Genomic DNA, 21,775 nt, shown 5'->3' on the forward strand with positions numbered 1-21,775 from the left:
CATTTTGTTGTGAATTAGAGAGAGAATTGGGGGGAAATGCATTAGCCAGTCATTAAATAAATGTTTTTGGAGTATCCGCTCTGTTTAAAGCCCAGGTATGAGACACAGAGAACTGGGAGGGATGTAAGGTGTTTAAGATGCAGCCCCTGCGTTTATGTGGCACGTCATCTGGAGGTGGGAGTGAAAGACATGTGCCAAAATTATAACGTTAACACGTCTGCTTCCCTTCCTGCATCCCTCAATGGTGTATATTTGCAGTAAGGGCAGGGAACCTGTCTAACTTATTACTGTTTTTGTAGTAACAAGTGTAGTTCTGACACATTGTCGGGCCCATTGTTTTTATCCTGGAACTGAACTAGAAATTGTTAGAGTCTATAAGAGAAATGCAAATAAAGTGCTATGGGAATGCACAGGGAGATAGATTTTTACTTCTGACTGTGAGCTTCCTGCCCAAATATCTAAGTCTCGTGCTGTGTAAAAGGACATTAATAATCATCAAGTCCTTACCGCATGGCACCGAACCCCTCTAGTTCTGTGTATTCATTTAAGGTGACATCTCACCTGTAGCTCTGTCCAGATAATTTCTTTTGCTGCTTTTACCTCTGCTTGCCCAGCCCTAGCCTCTTCTCACACACTGTCCTCTTCTTCTAACCGTCTAACAGAGAGCTCACCAGTGTGCGAGGTTTAGGGAATCTGAGCTTGGCTAATCAGTGTGACTCTCCTGCAGAGGGCGTGCATTGACTTCGCCATCAGTGCCAAACCACTCACCCGCTACATGCCCCAGAACAGGCACACCTTCCAGTACCGCGTCTGGCACTTCGTGGTGTCTCCATCCTTTGAGTACACCATCATGGCCATGATCGCCCTGAACACTGTCGTGCTGATGATGAAGGTGAGAAGGTGCTGGCTGGGAGGTACTCGGGCAGGCTGAGCCTCGGCAACTGTCCCCTCGCAGAACACGTGTGTGTGTGCCTGAGACACTGAGAAAACACTCCAGCTTACCAGTCTGTTGCCTCCTTACCTACTTTTCTTTTCTTTTTTTTTTTTTTGCGGTACGCGGGCCTCTCACTGCTGTGGCCTCTCCCGTTGCGGAGCACAGGCTCCGGACGCGCAGGCTCAGCGGCCATGGCTCACGGGCCCAGCCGCTCCGCGGCATGTGGGATCTTCCCGGACTGGGGCACGAGCCCACGTCCCTTGCATTGGCAGGCGGACTCTCAACCACTGTGCCACCAAGGAAGCCCTGTTACCTACTTTTCCATCGTGGAATTTCTCTTTCATCTTGTCTCCATCCACAGCCCAGCCTTTGGGTCTTTGGGGCAAAATGCAGTGAAATATATAGTAGCAGTCCAGGAACTCTGAAAGCAAAGGTTGGTGATGGCAATCAGACGCAGACAAGGGTGGAAATGTCAGGAGATGTAGATGATCATGGGGTTCTAAAAGAGTGTTGGAAGAGGTTTTTAATACTAAATGGTAAAGTAATTAAGTCTAAGAAATGGTTCTGCCCTTCTCACCTTCAACTCTAGGAAGACTGGCCATTTTGCTAATAAGACCTGTGTTTTCCTCTGTTTTGTTTTGCTAGGACGTGTGCTTCTCCTCTCTAGCCCTAGATGACACCAGAATGTCCCCCAAGGGCAGGGACGCGAGATGGCCAGCCTCTCTCATGGACCCTCTCACCTTTAGGGGTTTGATTCTTTCCTCTTTTCTCTTCCCGGCAGTACTACTCTGCTCCCTGTACCTATGAACTGGCCCTGAAGTACCTGAATATCGCCTTCACCATGGTGTTCTCCCTGGAATGTGTCCTAAAGATCATTGCGTTTGGCTTCTTGGTATGTCATGGAATTTATCCCGGCATCATTCTTGTCTTCCCTTCTCTTTGGGTACATTGCCAGCCTTTGTTGGAAGGGAGGGCGGTCACCGCTATTCCAGAAAGGGTTCACACACCTGCCCACCTAATTGTGGGCTTGTTTCAACTGCTTAAAAAACTGCCATAGAGACAGGATGATGTGTGAGGGTGTTAGGAGAAAAGACAAAGAGAACCAGATCCCCAGCTCCGTACGCATCTAGCTATCAGCTCTGTTCTTGTCAAAGTCTGTCAGTTGTCAAGGGGCGACAATCGTTGAGTCTTATTAGAACTTAGTAAGATTTATCTGTCAGGAAGAGCAAAACTAGGACTGGACTAATAAACCTGAGTGCTTATTTACTGGTGAAAGGTTTAAAATCTTATAACTCAAATGGGAAAATATCTGTCCCGCTTAGCCTCAAACATAGCAAATAATAGATTTTACCTAGTAATCCTCCTCCCTTTAGTTACCTGAAGAGTAATTTCTGCCAGTAAAAAGAAATGTTTAGCACTTAAGCTTCCAAAGGCTAATGGCCTTTAAAGTGTGTGTATGAGAGAGAGAAAGAGAGAGAGTGAGTAAGTGTGGGGTCGGGGGGTCAGTTTCTGGAATTGGTTTGGGGAGGGTTGGGTTGAGTTTTTCTGGCATGAGTCCTCCTTTTACTTCTCCTCCACTACTAATTATAGTTGTCTGGCAGATTTTCGCATCTGCCGTCAAGGGTGTTAAGCAAACTAGCCCTTCACTTCAGTGTCCTGTAAACAAAATAATCCTCTCTGCCACCCTTGGCTCAGTGTTTACAGTGAGATCAGTGGGCTGTAGATAAACCCACCCGACAGCTGTTTCACACTTATTTTGTGTGTGAGCTACCATTTCAAATTATATGTATATGGCTTTCCCTGCAAGAAGAGAAACTCAGCTGATTATCTGAATATATGTTTGTCTGGTGGCAGCTTGAACAGGGACTCTGGCCTCGGCTTGATGGTTGTGAGTGTTGACGGTGGGGATTGCTTCTGGTTTCCTGGTGGTTCTTTGAAAAGTCATTGATTTGGTGGTTTGGGGAGGAGAGTTGAAGGGAACCCATTGCGGGTGGCTGTATTGTTGGTTGTTTGACTCCCTTTTGAGTCTTGGAGAAATAAAGAAAAGTAAACTACCAGCAACAAAGATGCCATTATAATACAGTCTGGCCCTGGGCAGGAGGAGAAGGGGGTGGGGGAAGCCTGTGTTAAAACAGGGAAAGTTTTTCCCGGCATCTTGATTATTTGCATGCCGGGTTGACGTCGTCTGTGACTTAAGTCCCCAATTCTGTGTCAGGTTATGGTGAATGTCGAATACAGGCTTAACTAGATGATTCGGCCCCAAAGCCTGCCTCCTTCCCACCTTCACCCCCGTATTTTCATTCAAGGTCTAGAAGCATTCTCACACTATAAAAGGCACCACTAGTCCCGAATAAGTCTTTTCATTGATATAGTACTGTAGATTTTCAGAACGCCCTAATATATACTGTTTTGTCAGATCTTCTCAATGACTCTGAAATAGGCATGGCAGAAGCTGTCATTATCGTTGCTGTTATTTTAAATGAGGAAATTGAAGGTCAGAAAAATTGTGTTGCTTTTTGAAGATTACAGAATAAAAGGCAGTAGAATTGGAAAGTGGAGTGGGAATAGAAAAGGAAGGAAGAGGAGAAAGAAAGAGGGAGAGAATTGACATACATTGGTTGTCTACTAAATACCAAAAGCTTTATGTATTATCCATTTTAGCTTCATAAGGACTCTATTAGATGGCCATTATGGTTTTCTTCTTATACGGATGAGCTAGGGCTCAAGAAGATTCAGTACTTTGCACAAGGTTACTGAAAGGCAGAGCCAGTGTTCAGATCCTGGTCTCTCTGGCTTCAAAGCCCACACTTTGTCCACCGTAATCTACTAGTCTGTACTATGCTATGCTGTGCTCTACCATACTGTATTGTAAGACCTCCTCTACTGGAATCTAGGGCTTCTGTCCCCTGAGAGCTAGTTTTATATTCTAGCTCTCATATGGGGAATTAGGAAGCTCGCCCCGGGTTGGTAATAGGAGAGCACTGAAAATTGAGGAACTCAGAGACTCAACTTGACCCCACTCCTGAGGTAGGCATCCTTAACAGCAGTGAGTTTGTGAGTCTGTGTACTTAGTTTCTGTACGTGCCTGGCAGGTGCCTGTGACTTTGGAATCAGACAGGCCTTTCTAGGCCTCAGTTTTCTCATTCATAAAAGGAGGATAACAGTAGCTGCCATATAGCCTTAGATACTGTGTGTGTGTCCCGTGAGGGAATATACCTAAGGTGGCTAGTCTTGAGTAGGTGCTCATAAACGTACCTTCTCTCTCCCCAGAACATTTCTCTCTTTATCGCGTATCTCTACCCATTCTTCTTGCTAGCCCTACCACTCAGTAATTTATGAGGTATTTATCACTACCTACTTACAGCATCCATGGGAGGAATAAATGAACTGAAAGAATGCCAAGGGAGGACCTGGCACAAAATCTGGCATGTGTAGCAAGGATTCATGAATGCCAGTTGTGGGGATGAAAGAGGGTGTATTTTGCAGTGCTCTGAGGGTCTCTTACGGGAAGTGCCACCCAAGGGCAAGTGGGTAACGTCTTGGAGTCCCAAGCGTTTTGTTTCTTTTAAGAAATATAGTCCAAGGTCTGTTTTCACCAGAGCACTGGAGATGGGAGCAGAGCCCACTTTCTCTATTAAGCTTAACGTTGGCTGGCAGGTGCGTTATCCAGGTCCTTTACTTCTTCGTGTCCTTTAACCCACTCATTCTGTTGCTGCTTCCTTGTATTTTATTTAGTTACACCTCCTCGAACGGTGTAATGGAGCAGGGAAACAGGGGAAAGATGAGTTTGTTCATCCTATTGCCAGCCAGCAGTTGGTGTGAAAAGGCTCAGTGGAGTTAGGAAGAGATTTTTGGCACATCTTTGATCTTTAGTCACTTAGGACATCTCTGTGACTTTTATTGTTAGTTGAAAGTCAGAACTGTATATTTATGGGGTCACATGATGCTATATAAATAATAACTTACAAGTTATAGAAAACCTTGGAGTAACACTGTAAAGAATTTTATTGTCTTGTAGGTGACAATTATGATCTTTCATTTTTGGACATCAAAATGTTCTAGGCCACAGATCTCTTTCTTACATATTTTTATGTAATATTACATGAAAAAATCTTACACTTTTTTTGATGTAGCTCTTTAGTGACAGCTTCAAAAACAAGGTCTCCAAATAGTGATGAAACTGCTTCCCAAATGAGAAACTCTCAAAGTAGTGAAGGAAAAACAGCATTTTTGGTTAGAAATAGGAAACTAAAGCGAAAGTTAGAACGAACTTGTCCTGGAATTGACAAGTTTTCATTCCAAGTGACAAAGTTATGTCATGAAAAATGTCTTTTTTCCATTTTCTCCCGTGTTTTCTTTTCCTTTTTTTCCCGGATGTTCCCGTGGCTGAATTCACTTGGCAGAACTATTTCCGAGACACCTGGAATATCTTTGACTTCATCACGGTGATCGGCAGTATCACAGAAATTATTCTGACAGACAGCAAGGTGAGTGGCTCCTTGGTCCTTCTCTTTAGGCTTGGCCCTGGGGTTGCATTAAAAAAAAAATTCTCTGCACATTGTCCATTTTTAACTCCACAAGTCCAATGTGCAGCCCCCTATTCACTTCCTCATTCCTGAGCTTTTGCCAGAAAATGGGAACATTGGATGGCGCTGGATCTCATGGAAGGCTTGGTCCCATTTGCACGACTCAGATAGCAGCCATCCAATGGGGGTGAATGGGATAGAGGGCCCAGGAGAGGCCGAGTGTGCACAGTGTCCTGCTAGATTCTTTGGGAGACACAGAAGAGGCACAGGGTCTTCGCCCTCAGAGTTGTTAGACCTGAACTGTTTCGCTGAAATGGTTCACCCGAAGGAAGACTTGGAGAGCTCATCACAAGTCTTTGAATATTGGAGGGCCATCATGTGCAAGAGAGATTGTTAGGTCTGCCCTCTGGCATCCAAGTGCAGAGTTAGGACTACTTAGAGAAGACTGGGGAGGCCAGTTTTGTCAGCTGTATGTGGGGCATCCATCTGTGGTACTTCCATGCCTGCCTTCTGGGAATAGAGGGCAGGCCTGGGGAGGCTCCGAGAGATGGTCCCCACTGGCCCATCAGCTGAAAATGGGGTTAAAAACAAAAGACAGCATCCATGTTCCATTCTATGATCTGAATGAGAGATAAATACACAAATACCAGTGCTTAGATGTTCTAAATGACCATAATGTCACTAATGATATGTTTCCTTTTGATCCACCAGCTGGTGAACACCAGTGGCTTCAATATGAGCTTTCTGAAGCTCTTCCGAGCCGCCCGCCTCATCAAGCTTCTGCGTCAAGGCTACACCATCCGTATTTTACTTTGGACCTTCGTGCAGTCCTTTAAGGTAAAGGGCACAAGCTCCTCCCCTCTGAGGGTTGCAGCGGCCCTGTCACATCAGACAGCACACCAGGCAACGCAGCATGAGTCCACACGTCCCCTTCGTTGCTGCATTAGATAAACACAGCAGTTCTTAGTTACAACACAACTTGGCCAGGCAGCGGTTAGCGTATGACTGGCTAGAATCTCATGCTAAAAAATCACCCCAACTTTGTAACTCAGTTACCTTCTCTGTCCACTGAGGCAGGGGGCTCGTTTTATGAGGTGTGCTCCCTCCCGAGGTATTTCAGTATGCCCTGGGCAATCCCATCCATGGACAGAGCCAGCCACCTGTAGTCACGTATCTTCTGCATTTTTCAGGGATTCGTCCGTGGCTTTATTTCACAGAACGGTTTTTCAAAGGACTCCTTGAGTTGTGTTTTATAACAAGATGATTCATACCAGTCCCACCCGTGTCATCATTAGTGTATTTCCTGAACCACTGAATATATGCCATGCTAATAGTTACCTCTGCATCCCACAAACCCATAGGGTACCTGAGCAAGGTTAATATGGTGAGCTTCTTTTGAACGATCTCATGGAGCCATACAGAGATGTATATGTAATAAACAAGTTAAAAATTGATACCTGAGATCCACTTTAATGACAGAGGTTTCCAGTAAAAGAAGTTTTCCAAACATATTTCAATATCTTCAAGCTCTAGCAAATATAATTAGTTGGTTTTTCAGCTTTGGGGGACATCAGTGCTGCTCAAAAGCCTACTATTTTCCTCCTATAAAAAAAGAATCTTTCAGTGAATGTACTTTAAAAATATGGTTGATGAAATTGATTCAAAGATGAAAAATCATGAATTTATTGAATTGCCTTCTTTATTTTAATTGTTTGTACATTTTAACTACAAATTGAACTAAAGAAATCTTGTCAGTGAATTCATGGTTTCTTGTCACTTGAAAGGGACTTCGTGCCACACCGTCGTTACTGATTTACTTCTTCAGCAAAGTCCTGGGGATCTGAGATGTGAGGCCAGTTGTAAGGGCACTCAGGGTCCCACAAGCAACCTTGACATTTTTATTGGATTCAGATAATTGTTTGGTGCTATGACTCCCAGAGAGGTGTCACCTCAATGAAAACTATTTCTCCAAAGCTCAGTGACAGAGGAGAAATTGAAAACCTTAGCAAGAATTTACCATTTGAGTCTCGGGTGGATCTGGATTTAGAATTTGAAACACAAGATGGTCTTAAAAGCTTTTTATAGAGGCCTGTGCAACAAGTTACAGTTGTTAGTGAGTCTCTTAAGAAATATGTGTCAGCCTGTCATATTCTCATGATCACTGATTCTCTGTAAAAGTGTATACTATCGAGGGCAAAGAAAAGCATGTCAAAAATTGATGACCAAATGGTTGGCTTATTCCAGTGAATAGAGAGAGAACAGTGAAGACAGCTGGATCTGCCTCCAGGTGACACTGTGATGGATGGGTGCAGCCCTGGAACACAGTGTAGAAGTTGTTTTCTTGAAGCTGGTTTAACAAAGGCTGGAATACCTTTGTATTTTACAAGATATATTTGTATCTCTGTGCATACACAGCAGAAAGTAACACTGTGTAAACAGCGTTGCCCCTGCCTCTACCTTCCCCAGCCCCACCCTGAGCATCACCCAGTTCTCCACCACTGACCCCTACTCAGTTCTTCTCTCTCCCTTATTTTGTGTTGGAATTTACAACCTAACAAGAAGAGAGATCAGGATGACTCTTTGGTCCTGTCCTCAAAGCTGGGAGAGAAACCTGCCTCCCTACTCTTTCCTTTCAGCAGATGGTGTCTTCACATGCCCCCTCGGGATGTAGTCGCTCCTCACAGATCTTGAGAATCAGCACTCCGCTGGAGAAGGGGTTCTCCCACCAACTCTCTCTTGCATTTTAATTAATTAATTAATTAATTTATTTTTGGCTCGGGTCTTCGTTGCTGCGCAGGCTTTTCTCTAGTTGCGGTGGGCGGGGGCTACTGTTCGTTGCGATGCGCGGGCTTCTCATTGTCATGGCTTATCTTGTTGCGGAGCACAGGCTCTAGGCGCACAGGCTTCAGTAGTTGTGGCACATGGGCTCAGTAATTGTGGCTTGCGGGCTCTGGAGCGCAGGCTCAGTAGTTGTGGCGCACGGGCTTAGTTGCTCTGCGGCATGTGGGATCTTCCCACATGCCAGGGCTTGAACCCGTGTCCCCTGCATTGTCAAGCAGATTCTTTACCACTGCGCCCCAGGGAAACCCCTCTATTGCATTTTTTCTTTTTGCGGTACGCAGGCCTCTCACTGTTGTGGCCTCTCCCGTTGCGGAGCACAGGCTCCGGACGCGCAGGCTCAGTGGCCATGGCTCACGGGCCCAGCCGCTCCGCGGCATGTGGGATCTTCCCGGACCGGAGCACGAACCCGCGTCCCCTGCATCGGCAGGCGGACTCTCAACCACTGTGCCACCAGGGAAGCCCTATTGCGTTTTAATGTTATTCTTTATTCAAGTTGTAAAAGTCTCCCAGGGCTCTTCATTTAGTTAGCTCTGTTGATAAGCTCTGCCTGGTTCATGCAGTCTGAAAGCCTTCAATTGCTCTCCGGGGAGTTGTGCTGTACACACTCGAGAGAGGGTGGAGACTCGGAGTTGCACGAACTGCCAGGGAGGCTTCCTGGGTGGTAAAGAAGAGGGGCTTCCGTGTCAGCACTGAGATCAGCCCAGAACTATAATGCCCACCCTGGCCTCCAAACCAGACTGCCCTATGTCTCCATCCTCCCCCAGCCACCAGGGGCAGTTCCCGGCCTTCTGTCTCTTGCACTCGCCCTTTCACCCCCATCAGTAAAGTGTTGTCACCCCAGAGTGGCAGTTAGCTGGCACAGGATGGGATTTTGTGCCATGTGGCTTCATGGCAGGGTTTTGTGATGGCTCACGCTTTGAAAGCCTTTTTGGAATTTTGCGTGACACAGAATGAAAGGTCAGGACTCTTAAACATTGGAAAAAGATGTTTCAGCAGAGCTTGAAGGAGCCTGCTAGGAACTGACCGGCAACTGAGACCCCAGCCATTTCATTTTGCTTCCAAATGCTCCGTTATGAACCTCACATTGAGCGAGGGTTGGGAAGGGTAATACAGGGGTTTGGGAGCCAAAGCTAGATGCTTGCTGTGTAATTTGCATCACAACTGCCCAGGTTATTAATATTCTGCATACAGAGTGGGATGAATCCCACTCCCAAGAAGTTTTCCCAGCTCTCCCTTGGATATATGGGCCACACACCTGTGGGTCAGGGAATATTCTCGACAGAGGGGAAATTACAAGCCTCTCTGGGGCTACCAGCTTACATATCTGTCAGAGGATATGGACATCTGCAAAAGTATGGAATCCCAAAATAGAACATCCCGGGTGAACAGAGAGCCCCAGCCCTGTGTTTTAAGTCAGTCTCAGGACAAGAGGTTGTTGACCCTGGAACTGCCTGCCTTTAAATTCATGGTCGTGTCTCTGCTTTCTTTCCAGGCCCTCCCCTACGTCTGCCTTCTGATTGCCATGCTTTTCTTCATCTATGCCATCATTGGGATGCAGGTGAGAGGGTGCATCAGGGCTCTGGTGGGGGACAGTTGTTGCCCAGGTTGTCTCTGGCTTTCTAGCCTGAGCCTACAGGATTGAGGTCCTTTCAAGAATCCCTTCTTGCCCTGAGGCTCGCTCCCAAGATCTTGTTGCAGTATGACCTTGGGAATTCACATGTGCAGGGTTCCGCACTCAGGTTGCCCAGATGGTCAGGGTGGTCTGATACAGGGGCTTCCTCTGGGGTTGTCAGGTCATGGTGCTGCCTCATAAGCAGCTGGACTCCAGTGAAGATGACACCGCTGTTCTTAGCCAGAGGGGTTCCCCCCACGAGACCAAGGATAGGGTGAGGCTTGTGATGAACCGTATCTCAGGACCCTCCCATATTTGAGCCAGACCTAGAAGAAGGTCAGGTGGTCGTTCTTCTGCAGACAGCAGCACAAAATGTATGCGAGTTACATCCCAAATGGCTGAGATTGATGCCCTAAGACCCACCACTGGGAACAGCTCAGAGGTCCTGGCAGTGTGCCCAATCCTCAGGAAACCCAAGGGCCACATCCCGGCTGATGCCTGTCAAAGGACCACGCAGCTCGCTGGATGGTTCTCCTTGGTTACCACATCCTTTCCAGTTTCGGAATTGAGAAGTGGATGAGGTTCCCACCCTGGGTACTTATGCAGGTAACCAGAAACCCACCGAGTAGAAGAGGCCAAAAGATCTTTCAAAGGCAGCTGTCATTTGTGGTGGGTGAACTCCCACCATAAACAACCAGCAGCACATCCCATGCACCTGTCTAGTTGGATACACAGGCTCTCTGCTGGGCTCCGAGAGGCTGATTTTCTGACTTGGAGATTTGGAGACTAAACCCCCAGCGTAGGACCTCAGCCAAGTGGGAGTCTCTGCAGTCAGGTGGTCTGGCTGCCTTTGAACGGCCAGCTGCCTTCTCAGTGGTGGCTGCCATCTGGAGCCACTGCACGCATCCCCCAGGCTTGACGTGTCAGCAGCCCTTTCGAGCGCTTCTCTGAAATGTCTTCTTTTTGTTCCTCTCTCTTGCCTGCACTTCCAAATTTTGTTCATCTTCTGATCCCATTACTGGAGAGTTTTGTTCTCCAAAAATACAATAGAATGTCAAGTGTCAAAAACTGAGATTTGGTTGAAAAGTAATGAGTTCTCCTTCACGGAGGATATTTCGGTAGAGTTTTAATGATGATGTCAGAAGTGGGTGCAAGCTGAATCCCAGCTGAAGTGGAAGATTGGCTTGATGACTTCTATTAAGTCCATCCAAACTCTCAAATATTTGATTCTAGAATTAAAATGTTCTTGAACGGCCAAATGAAACTTGATTAAATTAGGGTTCTTTTTTTTTTTTTTTTGGTCCATGCTTAAAATAATTCTTATCCCCTTTTCATCTTCCAGAAAAATAAACTAGAATAACACCATCTCTAATATTAACCCATTAGTAATACTACTGATGATGATAATACCGTTTACCATCACTTGAATTCCTGAGTGTTCCAGACACTGTGCTAAATAGATATTCTTACCCATTCCTGCCTCCCTTTCTCTCCCTCACTTTCTCTCTCTCCCCGCAAATATATATATTACACACACACACACACACACACACACACACACACACACACACACACAAGATACATGACTGATGTATTCAGGAGTGATGTGAAAATGTTTATTGTCTCCACTGTTGCTTAGCGTGGTTAAGTAACTTGTAACACACTCAAGATCTCAGATAGTAAGTGGGAGAGCTGAGTTTAAATCTCAGCTCTGTCTGCTCCGCAGCCCATGTTCCTACTGTACTGCAAGTTCTCTGCACTGTCTCCTCCCACCAACAAGCAAATACAAGTATTTCTCTGACCCTTTAGTGGGAGATAGGAGTTCTTCAGTTGTGAAATTGCAATATTTACAATAACCACAATGGGTAATAATTTATTGCCTTTAGACTTATTTCCAAAACATAAGATCACTACTTCCATTCCACCAAGACATGAATGCCATTCCCACTGTGACTTACCTTTAGCTGGCCATCTTCATCCTGTCCCATGACGGAGACCCCACGCCACGCACAAAGCAGACACCTAGCTTGTACCTGGAAAGGTTGTGTCTCATACAGTCATAACAAAGCAGAGGGATCCATACAAACAGAAAAGCAAAAGGAAAGTAGACAAGCATTGGAAAGAGAGAAATAGCGATAGGAGGTATCTGTGAGAAGCACCATTATTCTGAACTTTCAAGGGCTTCTTAGAAGAAGAGAGCTTTGCAGAGAAATCTGAAGATGGAAGGAAGGAGTAACTTGCTGGGTTTGGGAGAGTCCTGGGGCTACAGGCTTCTAGCCTCAGCTCCACCACTGACCAGCTGTGCAAACTTGGTCGAGTCACTGAACCTCTCTGGGCCTTAACCCCATCACCGGTGCAGTAGAGGAGTTGGATAGATAGCTTTACAGGTCCCTTCTAGTTCTAAAGTTCTGTAATCCCAAGTGAAACAGATTTAAGCCTATACTTTCATTAAGTGTTCCGGTGGGTCTCATCAAACCTTTCTCTTCCATAGCCTTTCCTTTTGACGTAGGAGATTTGGGTTACTGACAAGGACTAAGTGAAAAGCTTTTTCAAAAGGTGGAAAAATTTAAACACCACCTTCATTATAAATATACATTATTGGCTTGACAGTAGTTCCTTGACTATTACACACATAACTTTTGTAAACTCACAGTGTGCCCTCCAGCTAGCTCACGATTGGGTAAGGTATTCGAGAATATCGTAAAGGGGCCAACTAATAATGGCTTCAGGGGTGTCACAGGGAGGAAAAACACTGTAAGTAAGTTGTGTGTGTGTGATGAATCAGGCATAAATTATGGATTTTGAGTTAAGTGGGTGTAAAGAAAGACAGAAGGGGATGTGAACATGGGCAAGGATATATGGCGGTTTCCTCCTGGGGCATCCAGAACTAGGTTTGATTGTTTGAGTGGGATTTTTTTTCAATGCTACTATTTGTCTGACTGGGGGCCCTCAGCCTTATCTCCCTCCTTCCCTTCCTCCCCAGCACCGCCTAGCTTGCCACCTCCATTCTCCCTGAGAGACAAGTAGTATTTAGGTTTTGAAAATCAGCGTTGAGAACAAATTCCCCAAGCAGGTGTCAGTGGGAGCTATTTGAGCAAAATAGCAGAGACTGTTCTTAATTGTACATTCTAGACACTGTTGGGGGGGCGGGGCGGGAAATGTGTTCCATTTAGCACATATTAGGTAAACCGAAGCACGTTAAATACAGGCTGAATATAATCTCAAAAGGCCGGAAAAGTGACCTGTAAGCCTTCGATTGTACAAACATTGCCTCGTGAGAGTAGATCCTGAGATCTGAATCATGTCTGGGGAGGAAAGTACACGTGTAAGGGCACCCTTCCCATCTAGAGAGACATGGCATCGACCTTGGCTCCAGACAGCACTGTGTCTGAGAGCTCATCATTATTCACTGTAGATAAAGATCTCTGACTTTTCCCTCTTTTTTTCACATGAAGTTGCACAGTGACCTCATTCTAAGCCCAGAGACCCACAGCAGATTAGTAAACTCACTCTATAGCCAGATCTGCCCAAATCCGTTTTCTTTTTCCTTTTCCAAGTATCCAGTTTTCCAGACTTTCTTCATCCTATTGGCCTGGACTTGGTGTGTGTTCATTCTCATGGACGCTGGGTTATAGATGTATCACACTTCTGAGATGTGACTCTTCAGATGGGAACATATCCAAGGAAGATAGAGATACCCCTCTCTGACTTAAACTGCTTGCAGATTCCAGGACAACATCTGCCTATTTATCCTTTGTAAGGGATAAATCACACCTTCTGCAAATGCAAGCGTTCTCATCATTACCAGCTGAGACAGGAAGAGGGGAGGGGTAACTCGTTCCCTGCATGCCTGTTATAGGGTAATGTCTTTGACAGACTGCTTGAGTACCATAGTGAGTAGGTACCACAGAAATAAAAAGACCAAATTAGGTGTGGGAGGAACTACATCTAAGCAGAATGGCTTTCAAAGATCTTGCCTTCTGTGGTCCTTGCAAGCATTCATCCTCTTTGCGTCACTGGAGAATATAACTCTTCCCGCATATCGGGCCAAGAACGTGGGGGTCTACCAGCCTTCCTGGGTTTTGAGTTGTCCGCTTCATGGTTAGGCCAGTGGGAGGAGCCACGCATGTGAATTCACCAAGCCTGCAGGTGCATCTAATATCCTGCACTGGACACATCCCACCGCTCAATAATGCTCAGGGCTTTCTGTTGTTTTTCTCATCCAGGTCTTTGGAAACATAAAATTAGATGAGGAGAGTCACATCAACCGGCACAACAACTTCCGGAGTTTCTTTGGGTCCCTCATGCTACTCTTCAGGTACCTGGATCCGTAACTGTGGTGGCTGGAGCTCTCCTGCGAGAGAGAAACAGTCGGCCTGCCTCTTCCGCCCGTTCCCCTTTGTCTCTGCTCACAGGATAGGCAGTGAGATGAGGGCGGAAGCAGGGGCAGGATGTCCGAAAAACTGCTCCGATGACTTGACTTTAGAACGTTTCCTCCACATCTTTGACTCAGTAGTCAATTTGCAAAATGCAGTTTCAGCACATCCTCCAGGGCTTTGAGAAGGGGAAGGTGAGGGTGGATTGCAGGCCAGATTCCATTTAAGTGCTGAAACCACGGATGACCAGGTTTACGTGGGGTCTTAGAGAGTCCCACTGCCCTCTCTACCACTGTCCACAGAAGATGGAGAGGCAGTGGGTGAGGTGGCAGAGCCCAGGAGAGACCTCACTGGTACTCTCCATCGCACTCGAAGGAGGCTGAGCATAAGAGGAACCTAGATGAGTGAGTCGGGAAGAGTGCTGAGGAGAGGTTAGGACACGCAGACCTGCTGCTACTAACCGAGTTGTCTTTTGGGCTCAGGAGTGCCACGGGTGAGGCCTGGCAGGAGATAATGCTGTCGTGCCTCGGGGAGAAGGGCTGTGAGCCTGACACCACCGCACCCTCAGGGCAGAGCGAGAGCGAGCGCTGTGGCACCGACCTGGCCTACGTGTACTTCGTCTCTTTCATCTTCTTCTGTTCCTTCTTGGTGAGCAGCAGTGTGCTCTTGGCTTGAGATGTGGCCCAGTCCCCCCCACCCCGATAAACAGACGAGAGGCTTCCTTCAGTGTACGTTCCGCCACGAACCCCAGCCCATGATGAGAAACAGGTCCTCCTCAAGGAGGCTCTTGGAGGCCAGGGTGGGTGACTTTCCATGGCTGAGAGATGTCTCTGCTGCTTCTAGGCGAGGACTGTGTGAGAAGAGCTAATTAGGGGAGTAGGTAGGGTTCAGTGAATAGAGTATCGAATATCACGTTGAATCAGTTGTGACCCAGAGCGAATCTTTCTCTTCTGTATCTCTGGTACGTTATGTCACAAGCAGGGCTCAGAATCTTTTATCTCTCCTTTGGAGACCTTTGAACTGTTTGAGAAAACGTGCTTTGAAACTGTAAGGGGATAGCATTAATCAGAGTAGGATGAGGACAATATACAGTGTAGTAGATGCGGTTCTCTCTTACGTCGCTGCGTTTGGTGACAGTTGGCCGGCTTGATAGACATGAAAGGATATGACTGCTTTGGGCATTAGTAAATATTGGGTAATATATGTGCCACACGCCCACCTATAAAATAGTGAGAAGCCCTAGGTGCCTTCTTAATTCTTTCTTTGGGAGAAAACATGACTCAGCACAGCAGCATCCAGAAATCTCTACCCTGCACAATCACACAAGCAGTGATAAAGAGAATAATGGGTGAGGTGCTACCAGATCACTGAAGGGGTCAGTCTGGCGTTTCTGGCCACCCTGACGTCCCTCAGCTCGGCTTCACTGCTGATGCCACCGGCTACACAAAAAATCTAAAACTAAAGCAATGCCACTTAAAAGTGGTCAGCTTCATGGCTGGGAATCCCAGAGTGAATTGTTTGGTGTCCAAGGAATTTCTACCTCTTTAAAGTGATCCCAAGGGGACTTGCCATGTGTCCAGCTGTCGGGTGTGGGGAAGTGGCTAACAAACAGACTGGTAAGGGTGGTGGGCAGGCCGATGTAGCAGGGGTTGAACTGACCGGAGACTTGGGGAGCCCACGTTGGCATTGTTGCTGTTCTAGCCTTGGCCAAGGCACCTTCCCATTTGTGGCTTCTGTAAAATGGGAAGAAAAAGTACTTGCTGATAAGAGTATTACCGGTATAGTGAGCTGATACATGTGTTCCTTCTCGTAGATGTGAAAGGTTTTTTGATGAAAAAAGAACAGAAAATATTATCTTATTTAGACATAGGGAAGTATAATCTATAATGAAAATAACCAAGGAAATTTAGAGTGATGATATAAATTGGAGTTTTTTTGTTTATTCATTCCTGTATTCAGCACATTTTTATTGAGTGGCCGTTAAAAGGTTCACACTGAGCTAGACACTGAGGTGAAGCCGTCAGTGAGTTTCAGTGCATCCGTCACCTAGAACTGAAAGGTGAAACTCATACAGGAGTATCAGCGCTTATCATAGGGGGAAGTGGAGCATATAGAAGGCCATGCAGACGTCTCCATTTTATCCTACATCATTTAAGTGTTTAATAAATATTTCAAAAGAAACCAAAGATATAACTGGAAAATTAATTAGTGACCATAGAGGTACTTTTAGAAGTTTGAGATAGAGGCTACTGCATAATTCACATTAATGTTATTTTTATAGAGGCTATATTCAGTATGAGATGATTTGCTTTCAAATCTCAGCCCGACACTGACTCTGTGACCTTGGGCAAGTCACACAGCTTCTCAACTCAAGCCAACCACTCTAGAAAGATTTACTGGTGCGTTGGGATGTGCCCAGCTGTGTGCTTGGAGCTAAAGAACACAGATGTGTATAGGAAGCACTTGTGTCCTTGAAAGGCTGGTGGTCATTAAACCTGCTTCACGAAAGGTTAGAGCAAGCATTAAACATCTGGTAGGTGTGAATACGCACACAACGCTATAGAAGACTATGCAAATGTAAAGCAATAATAATACAAATAGTTTTTGTTAACATTAGTAATAATTAGGATGCAGCCAGCAGTCTCTGTTGCAGAGAAGACTCCCAGCAACTCCATCCTGCAGACTTTGTCTTCATCCTGTGTATCCTGTCTGCATATCTGGCACCTCCACCCACCCAGCCACTTAACCTGGGAATCAGCAGCAGAGGCTCCTATTCGCTCACCTCCACAGCCAATTCATCTCTGTCAGGCAAGGTTCTTTCACTTGCAAGTGGCAGAAAGTCCAGCTGCATCCGACCTAAGCAAAAAGGGATTTTATCGGCTCATATAAATGAAGGGTCTGGCAGGACAGGCTTAAGCAAGCTTGATCTGGGGCTCAGATGACATCCCCAGGCCCAGGTTTCCTTCTTTATTGTCAGATCTCTTCCCCAGGCTTCTGCATGTGAGCTCTTTTCTCCAACAACTCCAGTCCTTGGCTCCCAGATGGCTGTAGCAGCAGCTGTATACCTCACTCCCCACGTATTCAAGGCCAGCAAGGAAGAACAAGTCTCTCGCTCAGAAGATTCAATGCCATTTTCTTGGCCTTGATTGGCTTACCAGTCACTGTAGCCCAGGGAGATGGGATTCAATGGCTGGTTGAGGCCTGGGTCATGGTGGTACCCCACTAAACCATATTAACTGGGAATAGGTAAGGGGTGTGTCCCCAGGAGACCCGAAGTACAGTATATGGGTGCTGGATGGCCAAGAAACAACAAAGAAGTGCTGTTCACTGTGGTCGAGGCCTGTTGAGTCCATCTCCTTAAACTGCTTAAAATCCAGGCTGCTGTCCTGGCACTGGCTTAGTTCAGGAACATCGCAAAACTCTCCTCCTGGTCTCCTGCCCACCTTCCACACCTTCCACACCTTCCACATTGCGACCAAGTGTTCTTTCTGAATGCACATAGCCCTTGGTCTCTCTCCTAGTTTAAACCCCTTTAGGGGTTCCTGTTGCTTCCTGTTGCTGGATAAGATTATATAGAGCTCCACTAGCTATAGCCCACAAGCCAAATCCAGTTTACCACTTGTTTTTCTATGGCCCATGAGCTAGGAATGATTTTTACATTTTTCAATAGTTGAGAAAAAAAATCAAAAGATGAATAATATTTCATGACATGAAAATTATATGAAATTCGAACCCATACTCCTTTTCGTCCCTGCTGTACATGCTTCTTTCGTGGCTCTTAAAAAAATCTGTAACATTTGTATGTTTCCAACACATCACAGTCTCTGCTAAATACTAAATGTCTTTAAGAATATTCAAGTAACAACATCTAGTGAACGCCTGCTATGCCTTCAGCAACGTGCTAGTTATGGAAATGTATCTCGGACCAGACCTTTCTTAACTCCCACCACCAGCGCCTGGGGCTCTGTCTGGAACATAGTAGGTGCACGATAAATGTTGTTGAACAAATAAGCGGGAGAACAGGGTCTTTGGAAGCACTTAAGAGCCGTGAACAGCTTCAAGTTGTCGCACAGTGAGCCCTTCGTCCGCTCTAAGGCATCCCACCAGTTCTCTCACCGGCCGCTTTGGGGAGCAGGGGTTGTGGGGGGAGGCTGGCAGGGAGGCTTGGTGTCGGGCCTTGACTGCCTCTAGCCTTTGAGAACGTGTTGCTGCTGCTGCACTAATACTTAAAGAAATTTAATAGAGAACGAAAGCGACTGAGGAGTACTTCGCAGATACAAAGTGGCCCATAGGAAAGCGAAATCACAATGCGCGCAGAATGACGTGTAGTTCAGTCGCGAAAATGCTGCGTTGCCTTCGGCAGGATCAACAGTGCTTTGGTTAGGAGCTTCAGCCCCACAAACTTCTGAATTCTTTATTTGCCTTGAAGCCTGTGTTTCTGCTTTGGGTTTCTCCTAACTCCTCTTCTCCCCCTTGCCCTCCAGATGCTCAACCTGTTCGTGGCCGTCATCATGGACAACTTTGAGTACCTGACTCGGGATTCATCCATCCTGGGGCCTCACCACCTGGACGAGTTTGTCCGTGTCTGGGCAGAGTATGACAGAGCGGCATGGTGCGTAGTCCTCTCGGCGCCCCCCGTGAGGCCCATGTCAAGGGCCTCTGGAGTTCTCAAGGAAGAGGTTGGAATTGGAGGCACCCATGCTTGCTTGTTAGAGAAGGAGAGGAGATTCCTCTTGGTTGTGGCCCGTGGAAGAGGCCACGTCCTCAGACTGGCTCTGGGATCAAGCCAGTTATGGACCACTTAGCTTCTTTATCTTCCTTTCCCCTCTCTTTCCTTCTGTGACAGGCTTTTCCCTTTCTTTGCCTATCTCAGTACACAGTCTGCACCTCAGAGTGTTTGAGTCAGTCCCTAGGGGAGCTTCCAAAATGGTTAGTGGACCCCTCTGAGTCACCAGGGGGGGTTGACAAGTGTTTTGGGGGCCAGCTGGACATCTGGCCACCATGGTCAGTGACATTCGTCTTTTCTCTATCTCATCCCTCTCAAAAGGTACAGTTTCAGATAACTGTGAAATTATATAAAAAAGCGAGCAATTTATTCTTCTAACTGACCGCTTAAATACTTGTGGATTTTTATTGCATGGAACTGAGTTAAGTGGCAGGAATTTGCGGGGATGACCTCCCTAGGTCTTTTTCACTTTCCAATAGTTCTCAAGTGATATTGTGCCTTCTGGGCTTTAAAGCAGAGGCTGGCAAACTATAACCCATGGGCTGAATGTGGCTCACTGTCTATTTTTGCAAATAAAGTTTGGTGGGGGTTTTTTTTTTTTTTGGTTTGGTTTTTTTGTGATACGCGGGCCTCTCACTGTCGTGGCCTCTCCCGTTGCGGAGCACAGGCTCCGGACGCGCAGGCTCAGCGGCCGTGGCTCACGGGCCCAGCCGCTCCGCGGCATGTGGGATCTTCCCGGACCGGGGCACGAACCCGTGTCCCCTGCATCGGCAGGCGGACTCTCAACCACTGCGCCACCAGGGAAGCCCTGCAAATAAAGTTTTATTGGAGCACAGCCATGCTCATTTATGTACTGTCTATGGCTGCTTTCACACTACAAGGCAGAGCTGCATATTGTGACAAAGACAGCAGGGCCCTCAAATTCAGAAATATGTATTATCTGACCCTTCACTTAAAAAGTTTGCTAATCCCTGATTTAGAGTTCAAAGGCAGCCTTTTGGTCCTCACAGTTGAAGACAGGGTAAGAGTGCTGTGAGCACTCACTCCATGGGAAGTTTTCTGTCCCAAGTCATCTTAGTTTTAGGATCTTATCTCGCCAATCTATCCATTCTGGTCCCCCTCTGAAAATACTACAAGAAATTCCATCCTTCTTGGGAATGGACCACGTTGCTTCCACCTGGAACTACTTCATAATCTAAGACTCTTCCCAGATCTGTCCTCCTATGAGGCTTGTTGAACTTGGGTCACTGCTTTAGATGTTGAAAGAGTGAATCAGAATTCCTCTTCCCCTCAGTAATTATTAATGACTTAGCACAGAGTTCTCTAAATCCATTCCTGTTACAACGGCTGAGCAATGGCTTGTACTTTCTGGGCCTTCTTTCTAGTAGGATAGGCTGCTTTAGAATGCAGTGGGCACTGTGTTACAGGGGATTGCAGCCAGGCCTGTATCTTGTCAGCTCTGTGGCCTTGGGTAAGTCACTCAACCACTCTGAGCTTCCACATTTGTTGTATAATAGTGGTAATGATCCTACCTACCTTGAAGGCTGGTTGTGAAGAATATATGAAATCATGTATTAACTGTTGTTATAATTAATTACCATATGGGAAAGAAAATATGAAAAACTGGTGTCTGTAAAGCTGGATGGCCGTGGGATCCGGAGACCAAGAAGGGACCTCTTCACTTACCTGAGAGAAGAGAAAGCAGCTGCTGCTAGCAAAGGAGTTCATTGCTCACCTAGCCTCACTCAGGTGCCCTTGGCTCTCGGAAACCCCAGATTCTTGGGGTTCACATTATTTTGGGACCCAGGTGCCTTGGGCATTAAACATGCTGCTCCCCAGTTCTTCCATCTGCTGGGAAGAACAATTCCACGAGAACTAATCGTGAGACTCAGGCGCATGAGCTGTGAAAGAGCAAAAAGACCGAAGAGAACCTCTTGTGTCTACTTTGAAATTCACAGCGTAACTAGTCCTGGTTTTAGTCTTACTGGCCTTCTCTATGAGATGAGAGGGGAAACTAACCAAGGTAAAGTAAGCCAGTGTCTTCAAAAAGGAGACAGACAGGTTGCAGAGCACATCAGCCTGTAGACAGCAGGACCAGCGCACCCACGTCCCATCCACAATAAGAAACAAGAGAACACGTGGTAAAATGAACCTCCCCTCAAGAGTCAAGAGACTTGGAAGTACGGCTGAGCTGCTGTTTGGAAGAAGAGGAGGAATCAACAGCAAAATCAGGAAAAGATTAGGAAGAGTGACACTGGGGCAAAGTTGTAGTCTCGACATCGCTGGCGAGGATTGGATGCTTGGAGGTGGAGAATGCGTGCTTATCATTTCCGGTGGAAACCCTGGTCTGTACCAGGATGTGTCCAGACCCTCAGATCCCTGGCCGTTGCTGACTTGTTCTGGCCCCTGAGGGAGCAGATGCTTTAGCCACTCAATCAACTGTTGAGTCTGTCCTTTACACAGGAAATCAGAATTCTCTAGCAGGCTCTGTGAAAGGGGAGTGATAAGATAGGTCACAGTGTTCCTGGAATTCTGACTGGATCTGACCAAGCTGCCTATGGGCTGGGTTGCAGGAGCAGGGCTGGGGGGAGAGCATTTCGGCTCCCTTGCCGGCTGCTTTCTGAGCACAGATCCCGGCAGGCTGCAGCCAAATTGAGAAGAGTTTGCCCAAGCAGAACGCGGGGAAAAAATCTGCCACAAAGAGAAGCAAAGCCCTTTGCAAATTCCCTCATGCCAACTGTGCTTCTTGCTAATTAGCCT

At 46.5% G+C, this 21,775-nt stretch overlaps 1 protein-coding gene across 3 annotated transcripts in view; it reads left to right on the forward strand.

Moving 5' to 3' along the window:
- CACNA1E (calcium voltage-gated channel subunit alpha1 E) overlaps positions 1–21,775 on the forward strand; it is a 298,455-nt gene that overhangs the window by 257,252 nt on the left and 19,428 nt on the right. For all 3 annotated transcript variants that reach the window (XM_032650563.1, XM_032650564.1, XM_032650565.1), the window contains 8 exons: positions 728–892; positions 1,716–1,826; positions 5,338–5,421; positions 6,172–6,297; positions 9,794–9,859; positions 14,140–14,231; positions 14,772–14,937; positions 18,774–18,901. In XM_032650563.1, coding sequence (XP_032506454.1) covers positions 728–892; positions 1,716–1,826; positions 5,338–5,421; positions 6,172–6,297; positions 9,794–9,859; positions 14,140–14,231; positions 14,772–14,937; positions 18,774–18,901 — 938 coding nt within the window. The remainder of the gene's footprint in view (positions 1–727; positions 893–1,715; positions 1,827–5,337; positions 5,422–6,171; positions 6,298–9,793; positions 9,860–14,139; positions 14,232–14,771; positions 14,938–18,773; positions 18,902–21,775) is intronic.

The sequence above is a fragment of the Phocoena sinus genome, chromosome 1, assembly GCF_008692025.1.
Source record: "Phocoena sinus isolate mPhoSin1 chromosome 1, mPhoSin1.pri, whole genome shotgun sequence".
Taxonomy (NCBI): Eukaryota; Metazoa; Chordata; class Mammalia; order Artiodactyla; family Phocoenidae; genus Phocoena; species Phocoena sinus.